The sequence below is a fragment of the Prionailurus bengalensis genome, chromosome X (assembly GCF_016509475.1).
Source record: "Prionailurus bengalensis isolate Pbe53 chromosome X, Fcat_Pben_1.1_paternal_pri, whole genome shotgun sequence".
NCBI classification, from domain to species: domain Eukaryota; kingdom Metazoa; phylum Chordata; class Mammalia; order Carnivora; family Felidae; genus Prionailurus; species Prionailurus bengalensis.
In genome coordinates, this window is record NC_057361.1 from 1,535,451 (window position 1) to 1,550,297 (window position 14,847).

At 53.0% G+C, this 14,847-nt stretch overlaps 1 protein-coding gene across 3 annotated transcripts in view; it reads left to right on the forward strand.

Moving 5' to 3' along the window:
- Window positions 1–460: 460 nt before the first annotated feature.
- CD99 (CD99 molecule (Xg blood group)) overlaps window positions 461–14,847 on the forward strand; it is a 28,970-nt gene continuing 14,583 nt past the window's right edge. For 2 of the 3 annotated variants that reach the window (XM_043571489.1, XM_043571490.1), the window contains exons 1-2: window positions 461–652; window positions 14,740–14,772. In XM_043571489.1, the coding sequence (XP_043427424.1) occupies window positions 586–652; window positions 14,740–14,772 (100 nt within the window). In that variant the 5' untranslated portion in view covers window positions 461–585. The remainder of the gene's footprint in view (window positions 653–14,739; window positions 14,773–14,847) is intronic. The other variant, XR_006295796.1, reaches the window with a different exon arrangement.

Sequence of the window (14,847 nt, forward strand, 5' to 3'; positions counted from 1 at the left end):
AGGGGCAGGGAGGGGGCTCCCGCTACTTGTAATGGTTTGCTTCCTGTTCGTCGGGGGGGGAGGGGCCACTGAGGGGCTGGAGGAGTCTGTGGACACATGGAGGGGTCCCCACTGTCCCAGCTCGGAGTTGGGGGTGGTCCCTCGCTTCTCCTCAGAACTGGGGGTGTTAGGAGCGGGTGGGGGTCCCCACCTTCTGAGCACGGCGCTGGGGGACTCCTCGCTTCTCTTCAGGGCTGCCCTGGGGGTGTTAGGGGAGGGCGGGGGCCCCAGTTTCCGAGCAGGGACGGCCGTCGCTGGCTCCTTTCGGGACCGCCCCAGGTAACCGCTCCTCCCCCGCTAGTCCCTCCCCTGCGCCCCGCCCGCGCCGGGTGCTCTCCGGGGGCCGCGGGAGGGGCGAGCCGAGACCGGGGCGGGGCCAGAGCGCGGGCCCTCCCCTCCCCGTGCTCCCTCCCCCCACTCCTCCCTGTCCTCCCTCCCCCCCCCACTCCCTCCCTCCGCGCGCCCCGCCCCGGGGGCACTCCCGCCGCCGCCGCCCGCGCGTGCCACTCCCGGGACGGTTCCTGCGCGGCGCCCGCCGGCCGCACCATGGCTCCCCGGGCCGCCGTCGCGCTGCTGCTGGTCGGCCTGCTCGGCACGCTGGTGCCCGCTCGGGGTGAGCCATCTGTGGGGGTCTGGGGGTGGGGCGGGGTGCAGGGGGCGCGGGCCGGCCGGGGGACCGGCGTGGGGACGCGCGTCCGGGGACCCCCCACCACCACCCCGGGGAGGGCCTCGGGGGGCGCGCAGTGGGGGGCGGGTGCAGGGGCGCAGCGGGGACCCCGGAACCCTCCTCTCCGCGGGACGAACGGGACGCGCTGTGCCAGCGGGTAGCCAACGCCCCGGGAGGCGGCTCCACTGTGCAACTTTCTTTCTGGGCGGGTGTGGACTTGTTCCAGAGGCCCAGGGCGCTGAGTGTTTCCAAAATCAGAAACTCGGGCAGTTGGAGGTTCCCCGGGGGAGCCGGGGGGCCCTGGATGCCCGCAGGCGGGTGACTTCTTAGGTCCCGGTGTTCCCCCCCCCCCCCCCCGTAGCGGTCCTGGTCCCCCCCGGCGCTCTCCCGGGCCCCAGTCTTTGTTCCTGCTTGGGGAGCCACGCCCTGCACTCCGGGCCTAAATTTGGACTGGGCTGTGGAGCCGGCTCCAGCGGGGGGAGAGGGGGTGGGGGGACTTAGGGCGAACTTGGAGCGCCGGGCGCGCTCACCAGCCCTGTGTGCGCACGCTGCCGTGGGGACCTGGGCGCTGTGCTGCGCGCCCGCTGGAAACAGACGTGTGGCCTCAGCAGATTTGCGTGCGCTCCAGGAAATAATTCGGAAAACGCGGGGAAAGTGTCAGGACACCAGGAGACGGAAAGGGGTCGTGACCCCACCACCCTCGCTTTGCGCGCCGGCCCGGCGTGTTTCTGCTCCTTTGCCTGTGTTTTCGGGGCGTTCGCCTTTGCAAGCGGCAGCTGGGATCATGTTTCTCTCTGTCTCTCGCTCTCCTTTCCAAAGGACAGCTGGATTTTGCTGGACGTGGCGTTTTTGAAACGGGCTTCATGCCCGCCCTGCGCTGGCTTTGGGGAAGATGAATTCTGGTCTGTGGGGATGTGTTGGAACACTTTACAGCCTGCTGGGGAGGGCCTGGCATGCGTTTCCAAGTTGTGCCTCCTTCTTCCTTAAAGAAATGCGTTTCTTCATCTGCCCCTGGCTGCTGCTTGTGTCTCCCCGGGTGGTTGTATTTCTGCTGTTCGATTGCATGGCTCCTGTTCCAAGGAACTTTCCCGGGGTTCCGGGGGGGTTTTGCTGACTGGCATCTGGCTCACGGAGCTCCTCCCGTGTGCGGGAAATGGAGAAGTGCCTTTGGTGGCTCTAGGATGTGCCATCCGCTGGGGTTGGAGGAACATGAAAACAGGCCCACGGGACACAGGGCTGCAAGAAAACGGGACCGTCCTAGAGTCCAAGACCTGCGTGGGGTGAGGGGGAAAGTCTGGAGTAGCTGTGGTTTTTGCTCACAGCTCTGGGGTTCCGGGTCTGGATGAGGGGCAGCCTTAGATTCTTGGGGCCCCAAACTAGTCATTTTGTGACTGGAACCTGCCTCCGATTCTGTGTCTCCCTCTTTGTCTGCCCCTCCCCCGCTCACACTCTGTTTCTCTCTGTCTCTCTCTCTCTCTCTGTCTTTGTCTCAAAAATAAATAAACGTTAAAAGAAAATAAGGAAATTACTGGTGACCCCGTGGTGGGGGAGGCGATGGGAGCCAGCCTTGCCCCAAAAGAGCAGAGAAAGAATGGGGCTGTAGTACGCGTCCCAGCCCCATCCGTGTGGTCCTTACGGCCACCTCCTTACCGGTGGGGGTTGGGAGCAGGACTGTGCTGCTCCCAAGACACCAATGGGTTTTGATCGCGGAAGCGCTTTGGAGTTGGTGACGGTCAGAAGACACTTTCCTACAGAAATATGTGTCTGGCTTGGGCTCCACGTTGGCTGTTAAAGCCCCTTGAGCCTGAGGAGGGACCTTTGCTTTTAATAGTACAGGGCGGGTTTCAGAGGCCTTGGGACCCGGGATCCCGGCTTCCCGGGTTTCTTCTGAAATTCCTGCTGGAGTGGAGACCCTCGGAAGGAATCAAGAGGCAGTTTTCGACTCTCCCAGAGCAGGGATTTCACCATGAGGGGGAGGGGGGCCCCTGGTGTGTGGTGGGTGGAGACCACAGACCATTGGCTTCAGCCTACAGTCCCCAGAAGCCCCATCCCAGGGAGAATGTCAAAAGCGAGCCTCGGCTTTTTTTGTGCACCTTCCTGGTGGCTCTCGTCTGGTCTCTGCCTTTCTTGCCCGAAGATATGGCCCTGACGATCCCGCCTGTTTGCCTGCCTGCCCTTTGGGCTCTGATAAAACTTAACTGCCCTTCATTGACCTCTGCCCTGTGGCTTTTGTTTTTTTCAGTCTTCAGTCGATGCTGCTAACACTTTGTGTGTGTGTGTGTGTGTGTGTGCATCTCGAGATAGGAAAACAGTTTTTGTAGATTTTTTTTTATCTTCATCCGGATTGTCTGTTGGCTGCCTGCTCTCATTTAGTAAAGAATGTGGCTCGCGCAGTACGTTTTAACCAAGCCCGCATCCAGGAGTCCGGGCAGGATCTGTGGGGGTGGGGATCCTGGTGTTTCCTCCCGCGGAGAGTTCCAGTTCACGTGGCTTCCTGTAGGGGGCAGAGAGTCCTAGGTGCTTTGTGACTTACGCGGACCGGCGTTTGGAGGCTCAAAATTCCTCAGCTTTCTGGGTCTGCGCGGAATCATCCCAATGCTCACGGAGCAGACGAGCGTTTTACAGGGGGCCCAGCGCGTGCGTGGGGTGGGGGGGGTTGGACAGACACACGGGGCGCAGGCCGCCTCCCTGGGTCCTCCTGTGCTTTGTTCTGACATCTGGGCGCCTGTCCCACGTGAATCAGAGATCCTTCAGGGCCGTCCTGACCCAGTTCTGGGGTTGACAACAGAGTGTGTGTTTATGGGGCTCCAGAAGTCCTTTCGGGGGCGGCGGGGGCAGGGGGGGAGTGTGGGAAACACGTTCCACATACAGAGGGGCTTTTGCCAAGCACCAGAATGACACAGGCTTGACAAGGGCCAGCAGGCATTTTAATCCCCAGGGAACCTGCGGAAACAAGTCTTTCCTGCTGGTGTTACTTGTCCGAAGACATGCAAAGGGACAGGAAGGGTGTTGTTGTGGGGTTGTAAGCACACACAAGGTCTCCTCCCCTTCCAGACAGCGTTTCCAGGGAAGGAGAGGAGCCAGAGAGCAGTGTGGTTATGCAGCAAGCTTGTGACCAAAACACCGTGCCTGCGTGTGTGTGCGTGCATGCGCGTATGCATGCATTGTGTGTGCATGTGTACGTGTGCGCGCGTGTGTGTATGCATGCACTGTGTGTGCGTACATGTATGCGCGTACTGTGTGTGCACGTGTACGTGTGTGCGTGCGTGTATGTACTCTGTGTGCACGTGTGTGCGTGCGTGTATGCATGTATTGTGTGTGCACGTGTGTGAGCGTGCGTGTGTGTATGCATGCATTATGTGCGTTGTGTACGTGTGTGCATGTGCATGTGTGTATGTGTGTATTGTGTGCATCTGTGCATGTGCGCATGTTTGGATGTGTGTGTATGCAGGCATGTGCACACCTGTGTGCATGCACACGTGTTTGTGTGTGCACGATTGTGTTGGTACGTGTGCACATGCTGCATGTGTGTTTGTACATATGTGCATGTGTGAGTGCTTGTGCGTGTGTGCACACACATTGTGTGGGTGCACATCTGTGCACATATGCATGAATGTTGAGAGTGCACACGTGTATGTGCACGCTTGTGTGTGCGCAGGTGAGCGTGTGTGTGTGTGCCGGCGTGTGTGTCCGAGTACGCGCGTGTATGTGCACACTTGTGTGTGCACAGGTGAGCGTGTGTGTGTGTGTGCAGGCTTGTGTCCGAGTGCGCGCGTGTGTACGTGCACGCTTGTGTGTGCACGGGTGAGCATGTGTGTGTGTGCAGGCATGTGTCCGAGTGCGCGCGTGTGTACGTGCAGGCTTGTGTGTGAGCGTGTGTGTGCGTGCAGGCGTGTGTACGAATGCACGCATGTGTGTGTGCGCGTGTGCATGCATGTGTGCGCACACATGTGTGCTCCACGAGCAATCCGCCCACGTGGCAGACACAGAAAACCACCACTTGCCCGTGGCTCCGCTGAGACCGCCCACTGTGCATGTGAGCGGCTCGTTTAGACCCGCATTTCCTTACGCTTGAGAAAGATCCAGATTCTGGAGTCAAGGAGAACGGTTCCCTCATGTGGTTCCCTGTTTCCACCGGGGGACTCTTTTCCTTGACATCAGCCCTGCCCCCCATGAGGGCCGGGTCATAGCGCCCCCCGAGGGCCGCGCGCTGAAGGCTGGTCGACCGTTGGTGTCCCCGTGCTGCCATACTGCTTGGGCGCGTTGGCTGATGCACCAGCCCCTCCGGGTGTTTCCCGCGTGCACATGGCGGATGAACGGAGACTGACCCAGGTTCCCATTTGGATGCAGCGAGTTCACAGTATCTTCCACCGCTCTGGACACGGAGGACGTCCCTTACCTGCGTCTTTTGCTCTTAGCTTGCCCAGTCGTTAGACTAGATTTGGGAGATGGCGGCACGGGTGCGTTTCAGCTGCGCCTCGGGGCGACTCAGCCTTGCCACTCTCCCTAGTGTGGCCCCGCTAGACGTATTATTAAAATCCCCTAAACAGGAAACCACAGACTTCCTTTCCCCTCCGCCCCCTCCACGAGTCAGACCTCAAACCAGTGTGTTTCTCAAACGGCAGCTCGGGACCCACGATATCGGCTCACAGAGAATTAAGTAGACTATGTTGTCTTTGGGACACGGGGCCTCGCGGGCAAGTCGATTTTGTAGATTCTACAAGAACCCCAAAACAGCCGGTCTCCTTCTGAGGCTGTCACCTGCCTTCTCTTAAAGAGAGGGGCTGTGTTCTGTTCTCAGTGTGAACACACACCGTGGTGTTTGCCCCAAGCTCCCCTCACGCTGGGCCCCAGCGCACCCCAGCAAAAGAAGGGAGGAGGTAAGGGGAACGATCCAAGGCAGGAAAGGAAGGAGACAATGGGGTCTCAGTGAGTGGGGCTGCAAGAGAGATGAGGCCCCAGCCCCTTCCTGCTGGGAACTTACTTAAGGACCCATGGGCCGGCTGGAGTGAGGTAGCACCTGAAGCTTGGGATTGACGATTGATTGCTTGATGATTGATTGTAGATGATAAATGATACATTTCACATGAAGGATGCAAAGATTGATAATTAGTGGACAGATAGATAGATAATGACAATGGGTGGATGGATGGATGGATGGATGGATAGATCGATACGATGATGGATGGATGGATAGATAGAATGCATGGATGGATGGATGGATGGGTAAATAAATGAATGCAAGATGGATATATGGATATGTGCATACATAGATACATAGATAATGATGATGAATATATAGGTAGATACATAATGAAGGATGGATGGATAGATGGATACATATTATGGATGAATGCATGGATGATGGATGGATGGGTAGATAGATACATAATGATGAATGGATAGATGATGATGATGATGGATGGATGGATAGATATGATGGATGAATGGATGGATAGATAGGTAGATAGATAGGTATAATGGATGTGTGAATGGATGGATGGATGGATAGATAGAATAGATAATGACAATGGTTGGATGGGTTGATGGATAGATAGATATGATGTATGAATGCATGGATGATGGATGGGTAGATACATAATGATGAATGGATAGATGATGATGATGATGATACATGGATAGATATGATGATGGATGAATGCATGGATGATGGATGGATAGATAGAATAGATAGATAGATAGATAGATATGATGGATGGATGGATAGATAGATAGATAGATAGATAGATAGATATAATGGATGGGTGAATGGATGCATGGATGGATGGATGGATAGATAGAATAGATAGATAGATAGATAGATAGATAGATAGATAGATATGATGGATGGATGGATAGATAGATAGATAGATATAATGGATGGGTGAATGGATGCATGGATGGATGGATGGATAGATAGAATAGACAGATAGATAGATAGATAGATAGATACATAAATGGATGGGTGAATGGATGCATGGATGGATAGATAGATAGATAGATAGATATAATGGATGGGTGGATGGATAGATAGATAGATAGATAGATAGATAGATAGGATGGATGGATAGATAGATAGATAGATAGATAGATATAGATATGATGGAGAGATAGAAAGATAGGTAGGTAGGTAGATAGATAGATAGATAGATGTGATGGAAGGATAGATGGATAGATGTATGGATGGGAGAATATATGGATGGATGGATGTTGAGGTGGATAGATAGGTAGATAGATAGAATAGATGGATGGATGAACAGATGGACGACGGATGGATGGGTGGGTGGACACAATATAGAATCCATGAGGAGTTGGAGAGGCCTCGGTGACTGGTCTTGGGTAAGTTCCCAACAGGATTCAGGGGAGTTAAGTTTCTCTAAATATAGGACAATGTCCTGTTTTTCCCTGTGAAGCCACATTACTGAGAAAGGCATCTCCCTCTGTGGTCTATGCAGCCACACCTGGAGAACTCAGTGCAGCTTCCAACACCTGAGCCCAGGTGGCCCCAAGGCTCTGGTCTTGCCATCCAGCATAAACCAGATTACACAGATGGGGCTGGGCAAGAGTGATTCCTCCAGACTCTCAGGGGACCCCGCTGTGGGGCCAGGCTTGAGAACCTCGGAGGTTCTCTGAGAACCTGAGGGTCACTGAGCCGGTCTGCAGGTGCAACCTTCGCTCAGGCATCCGGGCAGAGAACTGGCTTAATACAACTGGCTTCCTCTGCAACCCTGCGTGTATTTTCTTCTGTGCATTAAAACGTGAAGTATTCTGAGAAGGAGTGCCCAGCCCTCCTAAAAGGGCCTCACGAGTCAGGGCAGACACTAGTTAAGGGCTCTTGCATTTGTCTGAGAAAAATGATAGGGGGACGCGTATGAGACTCAAACAAACAAAAACAAGGCAGAAATGGAGAAAGGAGCATGAATCGAGAAAGATTCAGAAGATGAAATCCACAGGATTTGGTAACGGATGCAATATGTGAGGAAGGAGCTGGCAGGAGTGAAGGGGGGGGCTCTTCCATCTGAGAGTCTGGGCAAATGGCCATATCACAAAAGGTAGGAGTGAAGGAGGACACGTACGGGGAGGAGAAAATAATGAGAGGTTCCAGATACAGAGCACTGGAGATACCACGCGTGCAACCAGAGGGAGCTGGTTTGGAAGCTGTTGTCTGCGTAAGCCTGACTTGGAGAGAGGCTCGGGCGTGGCACCTTAGGGAAGGTGGTGCTGGCATCCCAAGAGGTGCACACAGAAGCTTCCTGTCCAGTAGCAGGACACAGGGTGCTAAGCTAAGGCTCGTGTTCCTGTCTGTATTCCCTCTCCCCGATCCTTCCCCAGCCCCAGGCCGGCTCCCTGTGTTGTGACCCACTCCTTTCCTGGTGGGTGATATGTGCTCACGATTTGCTGTGATGAGTCCAGCTGCTTTCAGAGCAAGGAGACGTGTACACCTCCACCTGGGAGCCCCTGGAGACAGGCTGCCCTCTCTCTCTCGGCCACGTGTCTACCACCCAGATAGCTATTTGTCCATCCGTCCTGTCTTTCCATCCATTCTGTCAATCTGTCCACCCATCCATCTATCATTGTATGTATGTATGTGTGTATGTATGTATGTATCGTCCATCCATCCATCCATCCATCTATCTACCAATCTAACCATCCATCCGTCCGTCCATCCATCCATCCATCCTTCCGTCCATCCATCCATTCATCCATCCATCCATCCTTCCATCCATCCATCTATCCACCAATCTAACCATCCATCCATCCGTCCATCCATCCATCCATCCTTCCATCCATCCATCCATCCATCTGTCCATCCACCCACCCATCTGTCCATCTATCCATCCATCCATCCATCCATCCATCCATCCATCCATCATTTCTTTCATCTACACATTCATGTATCCATCCATCTGTCCATCCGCCCACCCACCCACCCATCCTTCCATCCACCCAGCCACCCACCCATTCAACCATCCATCCATCTATCCATCCATCCCTCCCCTCCATCCATCCACCCATTCAACCAACTATCCATCCATCCACCCATCCATCCATACACCCATCTGTCTGTCCAGCTATCTGCCTGTCCATCCATTCATCAAAATACCCACCCATCCACTCACCTACCCATCCATCCATCTACCTTTCTGTATTTGTCTGACACATCCATCCACTCACCCATCTACCCACAAGCCCACTCACCCATCCATGTGTCTACTTACCCACACACCCAGCCACTGGCTCTCACGCTTGCCTTCCGTCAGCACAGATCGAATTTCAAGTGGTATCTGTATTCTCTCCATACTGTTGGCTCGGGCGCCTGCAGAAGAAATACCTGGTCCCCATCGTCTGTTCTCTGCCTGGCGAGTGGCAGGGAAGGTACCCCTTCTGGTGCGGTGTCCTGAGGGGAGCAGGGACCAGTGTCCCCCAGAGAGGCCAGAGAGAGCTCCTTGCAGATGGAGACCACCCTGGGCACCCTGCATAGACCATCAAAGCAACAGAAGCCTGAAGTGGGGAGAGGGCTTTTCAGGCTGGGGGAGTGGCTTGAAAACAGCAAAGGAAGGTATGGGAGACGGTGGGGCCGTGGGGAGGTCTCAGGTAGCTTGTGTGCAGGCTGAGGAGAGAGGGACGCAGCTTATTTCTGGCTGTGGAACCGCAGGGGTACGTGACGGGCTGCCTCGGTTGCCAGGATGTGTGTGTGAAACTCACCTGGAGGGTTGGAAGGAGACAGGTGCACATTCGCACTTGGCTGTGCAAGATCCCCTCGGTGATGGGGGGCGTGCAGACCCAGCTGGAGGGACACGGGCTGTTGGCAGAGTCTGGACCAAGGGATCAGAGGCGAGGGACAAGGCATCTCAAGGAATTAAAAGCCTGCAATGCCGGTGGGCTTTCAGACATCGGCGCCTGGGTCCCGGCTCACAAAGTCTCTGATCTGATTGGTCTGGAGCATGGCCTGAGCGTCCGTACTTGGGAAATCACCCGCAGCCCCAGTTGAGAATTCGCGAGGAAATGCGTCAGTCTACACCCAGGGGGGAGTGACAGAGGGCTTCCTGGAGGAGGCAGCATTTTCTCGGGCTTTGAGGTACGAATAGGAGTTCTCGCGGTAATGCACGACAGGGTCGTGGATGGATGCGCTGGTGGACACATGACTCAAGGCGAGAGAAGGTAACCGGCAAATCCCCTAGGAGCAACGATGGGACGAGTACCCACTCATTCAGGTTCCCCACACTTCGTACCGTGTAACCTGCATGAATCATGTAATTAATAAGCAGAAACTTCCAGTCTGTTTTGGGACCTCGGGCCAGTTTCTGGAGCCGCAGACGGCTCCATGAGCTGATAATGTCTGCCCTCGTCTAAGGGGTCATTTGGGGCCAGTCCAGGTGGGGGGGGGGTGCAGGGAGCAATGGGAGGGAGCACCCTTGGGGGCTGGGAGTCAGATAGGAGTTCGCCTTGTGGGGAGCCGTGCCTCCCCCCGGGGGAGGGGGCGGTGCAGATGGTCTGGAAGCAGCCACAGCGGGGAGAGAGTGGAGGGTCCCGGCCAGCAGGGCCAGCAGCCCCCAGACAGTGACAGAAGGGCAGGTGCCCCCGGTGTATTCCCAGGAATGTGTTTGCACAGGCACGTCCGGGACTCTGATGTTCCCCAAAGCCCTGCTCACGGGCTCACCAGACCGGTTAGGGCGACAAAGAGGTATCTGGGTCAGGCCAGCAAGCCGCGTGTGATTTACGTGTTTTTTTAATGCTTATTTATTTTGGACAGAGAGAGAGAGAGTGTGTGTGTGTGTGTGTGTGTGTGTGAGCAGGGGACGGGCAGAGAGAAAGGGGTGGGACAGAGGATCTGAGGCTTGCTTTCCTGACTTGCTTTCTGTTTTTATTTTTAAAAAATTTTTTTTCAACGTTTATTTATTTTTGGGACAGAGAGAGACAGAGCATGAACGGGGGAGGGGCAGAGAGAGAGGGAGACACAGAATCGGAAACAGGCTCCAGGCTCTGAGCCATCGGCCCAGAGCCCGACGCGGGGCTCGAACTCACGGACCGCGAGATCGTGACCTGGCTGAAGTCGGACGCTTAACCGACTGCGCCACCCAGGCGCCCCATTGCTTTCTGTTTTAATTCTATACTTTTGTGGGGCGCCTGGGTGGCTCACTCAGTTGAGCGCCTGACTTCGGCTCAGGTCACGATCTTAGGGTTGGTGGGTTCGAGCCCCGCGTCGGGCTCTGGGCTGACAGCTCGGAGCCTGGAGCCCGTTTCAGATTCTGTGTCTTCCTCTCTCTCTGCCCCTCCCCCGTTCACTCTCTGTCTCTCCGTGTGTCTCAATAATAAATAAATGTTACAAAACATTTTTTTAATTAATCCTATATATTTGCTTATATGATTTATAACTTCTCTGTATAATTATAAATCAGATAATTTGCAGTTTCTATAATACATTATAAATATTTTTTGTTCCTATTGTAATTTTCTGTGTGACTTCTAGTTTTTATATAATTTGTCTATAGGATTTATAAGGTCTGTGTATAACCTATATAATTTGCGATTGTTGTCATTTAGTATTGTAACTATATTTACATATATTGGTATATGTAAATATAAATGTAATTTATTCTAAATTAATATCTATAATTTATTCCATATTGTATATAGAATTCTATATTATATAGACAAATATATATGAATATAGAACAGATATATTGAGAATATGTATTACATATATAGAATCGGTACATATTAGATATAGTTAGAATATAATAGGATATATGTATTTCCATGTAAATATGCATATAAAATTTATCCCAAATTATGTCTATAATTTATTCCATATTCCATATGTAATTCTATATTCTATATATGTGAATATAGCGAATTTTTTCCAAATATGTATATTATTTCTTCCAGATTCTATGTGTAATTCCATATTTATATATACGTGAGCATATACAATTTATTCTAAATATGTCTATAATTTATTTCGCATTCCATATACAATCTTGTTTTCTATACATGTAGGTGTATATTTACAAATATATGTCTATAATCTATGTTCTATATAGAACCCATGTTCTATATAGAATTTTTTATTCTATATACATGTGAAAATATAGGAGTTATTCCACACATAGGTATATGATTTATTCCATGTTCTATATACAATTTTATATTCTGTATATATGTGAATATACAGAACTTATTTCAAATGTATGTTTGTAAATCTATATGCTATCTATAATTCTATATCATATGCGTATGTAAATATTATATGTCTATAATTTAACTTTTAACTTCTACATAGAATCCTATGTTCTATGTATATGTACGTATGTATAAAACTTATTCCAAACGTATGTGTATAACTTACTCCATATTCCACCTGCCCGGGGGCGGGGGGCGGGGGGCGGGGGGCGGCTCGGGGACTGCGTGTGGCTGGGCCTGTGTCCCCACATGACACCGATGTGAGTCGGGAGGGGCTGCAGGAGGGAGGTGCCGTGGGGGTGACTCATGCATGTGTCCTGCCAGGAGTGGCCTCGCCCCTCGTGAGTCACCCTGGGTCCCCCGAACATCTGCAGCCATGAGGGGTGTTGGGCGTCTGGGGAGGCACAGGCTTCCGCTCACAGCAGCCAGCTTCCTCCTGGACGGGGGACTCTGTGCCTGAGTGCCGGCCCCGGGGCCCAGGCTCCCGTCCGTGTGGTCGGGCCTGGCGGCCCCACGTGCTGCTGTTTCCTCCGGCTCCGTCGGCCCCGGGAGGCAGTCTGGGGAGCAGGCAGCACAGCGGGGGCTGTGTAGACGGATAGATTAAGTCAGGCTGGAAATACACTGGGTGGTGTTCCTGGCCGTCGAGTGCTGGCTGTTGAATCATTGCATTTCTTGCCAGTTCCTGTGGGGGTTTCAGCAGATCTCGATGTGTGTGCGTGACTTTTGCACACATCTGCACAATTGTGCAACAGCAGACAGCCAAGCTCTTGCTCTGGGGTTCGAGGGGGTTCTGCGTGCACAAAGGGGGGTGGGGAGCAGGGTGGGAAGGGGGCATCGTTCCTTTGCCCGTGCGCCGTGAGACCTGCCCTTGGCTGACCTTGGGGTCCTGGGAGCAGCGGGCTCCAGACTTTGTTTTGGCGACAGTATGGGGACCTTCTGCGTGGTGTGCATTGCAGAGGGTTCTGGGGGAGAACCATGGCAGAGAGGGCAGCCTGGGGCTGTGGGGGGCTGGAGGGTGCTGGCTGGCAGGGTGCCCCCACCCCTGCTTCATCTGCTCTTACAGGGTTTGTGTGGAGGCCACGTGGGGTCAGCAGCAGGGGCACCAAGGGGACCCACGAGCTCAAGGAGCTGCCACGACACGTTGTGCAGGGGGAGGAGGCAGCATTTTATTAGGGAGAGTGAGTTCTGGGTCCATGGTTACAGTCACCCAGCATGCACACACAGACCATGCACACGTATATATCCACACATGCGCACACAGAGCATGCACGCGCATGTACACATGCACACACATGCACACACAGAGACCATGTGCACATGTGTATATATACACACACACATGCACACACAGACCATGCAGACATATATATCCACATGTATGCACAGAGACCATGCACGCACATGTACACATGCATACACACATATGCACACCCACAGACTGTGCACACGTGTGTATATATATCCACACATGCACACACAGACCATGCACACATGTGTATATAGGCACACACATGCACGCACACAGAGGCTGTGCACACGTGTACACATGCACACACGTGCACGCGCAGAGACCATGTGCACATGTGTATATATCCACACACACATGCACACACAGACCATGCACACGTATATATCCACACACATGCGCACAGACCACGTACACGTATATATCCACACATATGCACACAGACCATGCACACACACAAACCACACCTACACAAGCCTGCATGTGTGCGCACACACATGCATGCACACACACACACACACACACATGACAGAGGGGACAATCACAGACCTCAGCCTGGGTCACACATCGCATAGAAGCGAACACCTCCCCACCCTGACCTGACCTGGCTCCCGGGGATGTTCGCGCAGCCTGAAATGTCTAGCACTTCCTGAGCTGGGGCTGGTGTCCCTTAACATTCTGACCTCACAGGTACCGTGCGACCCACTGTCACTGGCCTTACAGCTGACCGGACAGCCCGATCAGGCTTCTCCAAGACTCGTCCCCTTTCCTCTCCTGCAGCCCATCAGAAATGGCTTCTGAACAACAGGACTGAAATGGTTTCAATAAACGCAGTAGCAACGGGATCAAAGAACAAGGCACATCGGGGCACTTTCCCCCCTTCTCGGGGACCCGGGAGCTTAAGCAGTATTTTTGTGTGTGTTTTGTGGGTTGTCTGCTGATTCTTCAGGAAGCATAGTTCGGCTGTGTGGTCACAGACGTGGGTCACATGAGGGGCGAGTTTTCCCTCTGTGTGTTTTCCATCATGTGGGAACTTGTTACTCATTTAATGCAAGGGGTCTGCTGTTCATGAATCAGGCTCAGACCAAATCACCACATTTTCTGACTCTCTTAACTCTGCTGCTAGGTTTTAAGATCGTTGCCGTTTTGAATGTCCCCCGACGTCTTTTCGGGGTGTGAACGTGGACATGGGGGCCAGATGAGAAGCCCTAGCTCATCCTACGTTTTAAAAAGCTGCCAGGGGCGCCTGGGGGGCTCAGTCGGTGAATCGTCCGACTTCGGCTCAGGTTACGATCTCGCAGTGCGTGGGTTCGAGCCCCATGTCGGGCTCTGGGCTGACGGCTCGGAGCCCGGAGCCTGCTTCGGATTTTGTGTCTCCCTCTCTCTCTGACCCTCCCCTGTTCATGCTCTGTCTCTCCTTGTCTCAAAAATAAATAAAACATTAAAAAAACATTAAAAAAATAAGTAAATGTTAAAAAAAATTTTTTAAAGCTGCCAACCTCACAAAACCCATGAGCCCCTTTCTGTGTATTTCCTCAATTTTCACGTTTGTACGTTTCTTATGCGTAATCAGACTTTTTCTTTTTTCTTTTTTGCCTCGTAGGCCAGGATTTCGATTTGTCGGATGCCCTCGACAGTGAGTGCTCTTAAAATTTCGTAGTTGTGACATGTGGGAGGTAATGTTAAAATTTAGGCTCACACAGGGCAGTGA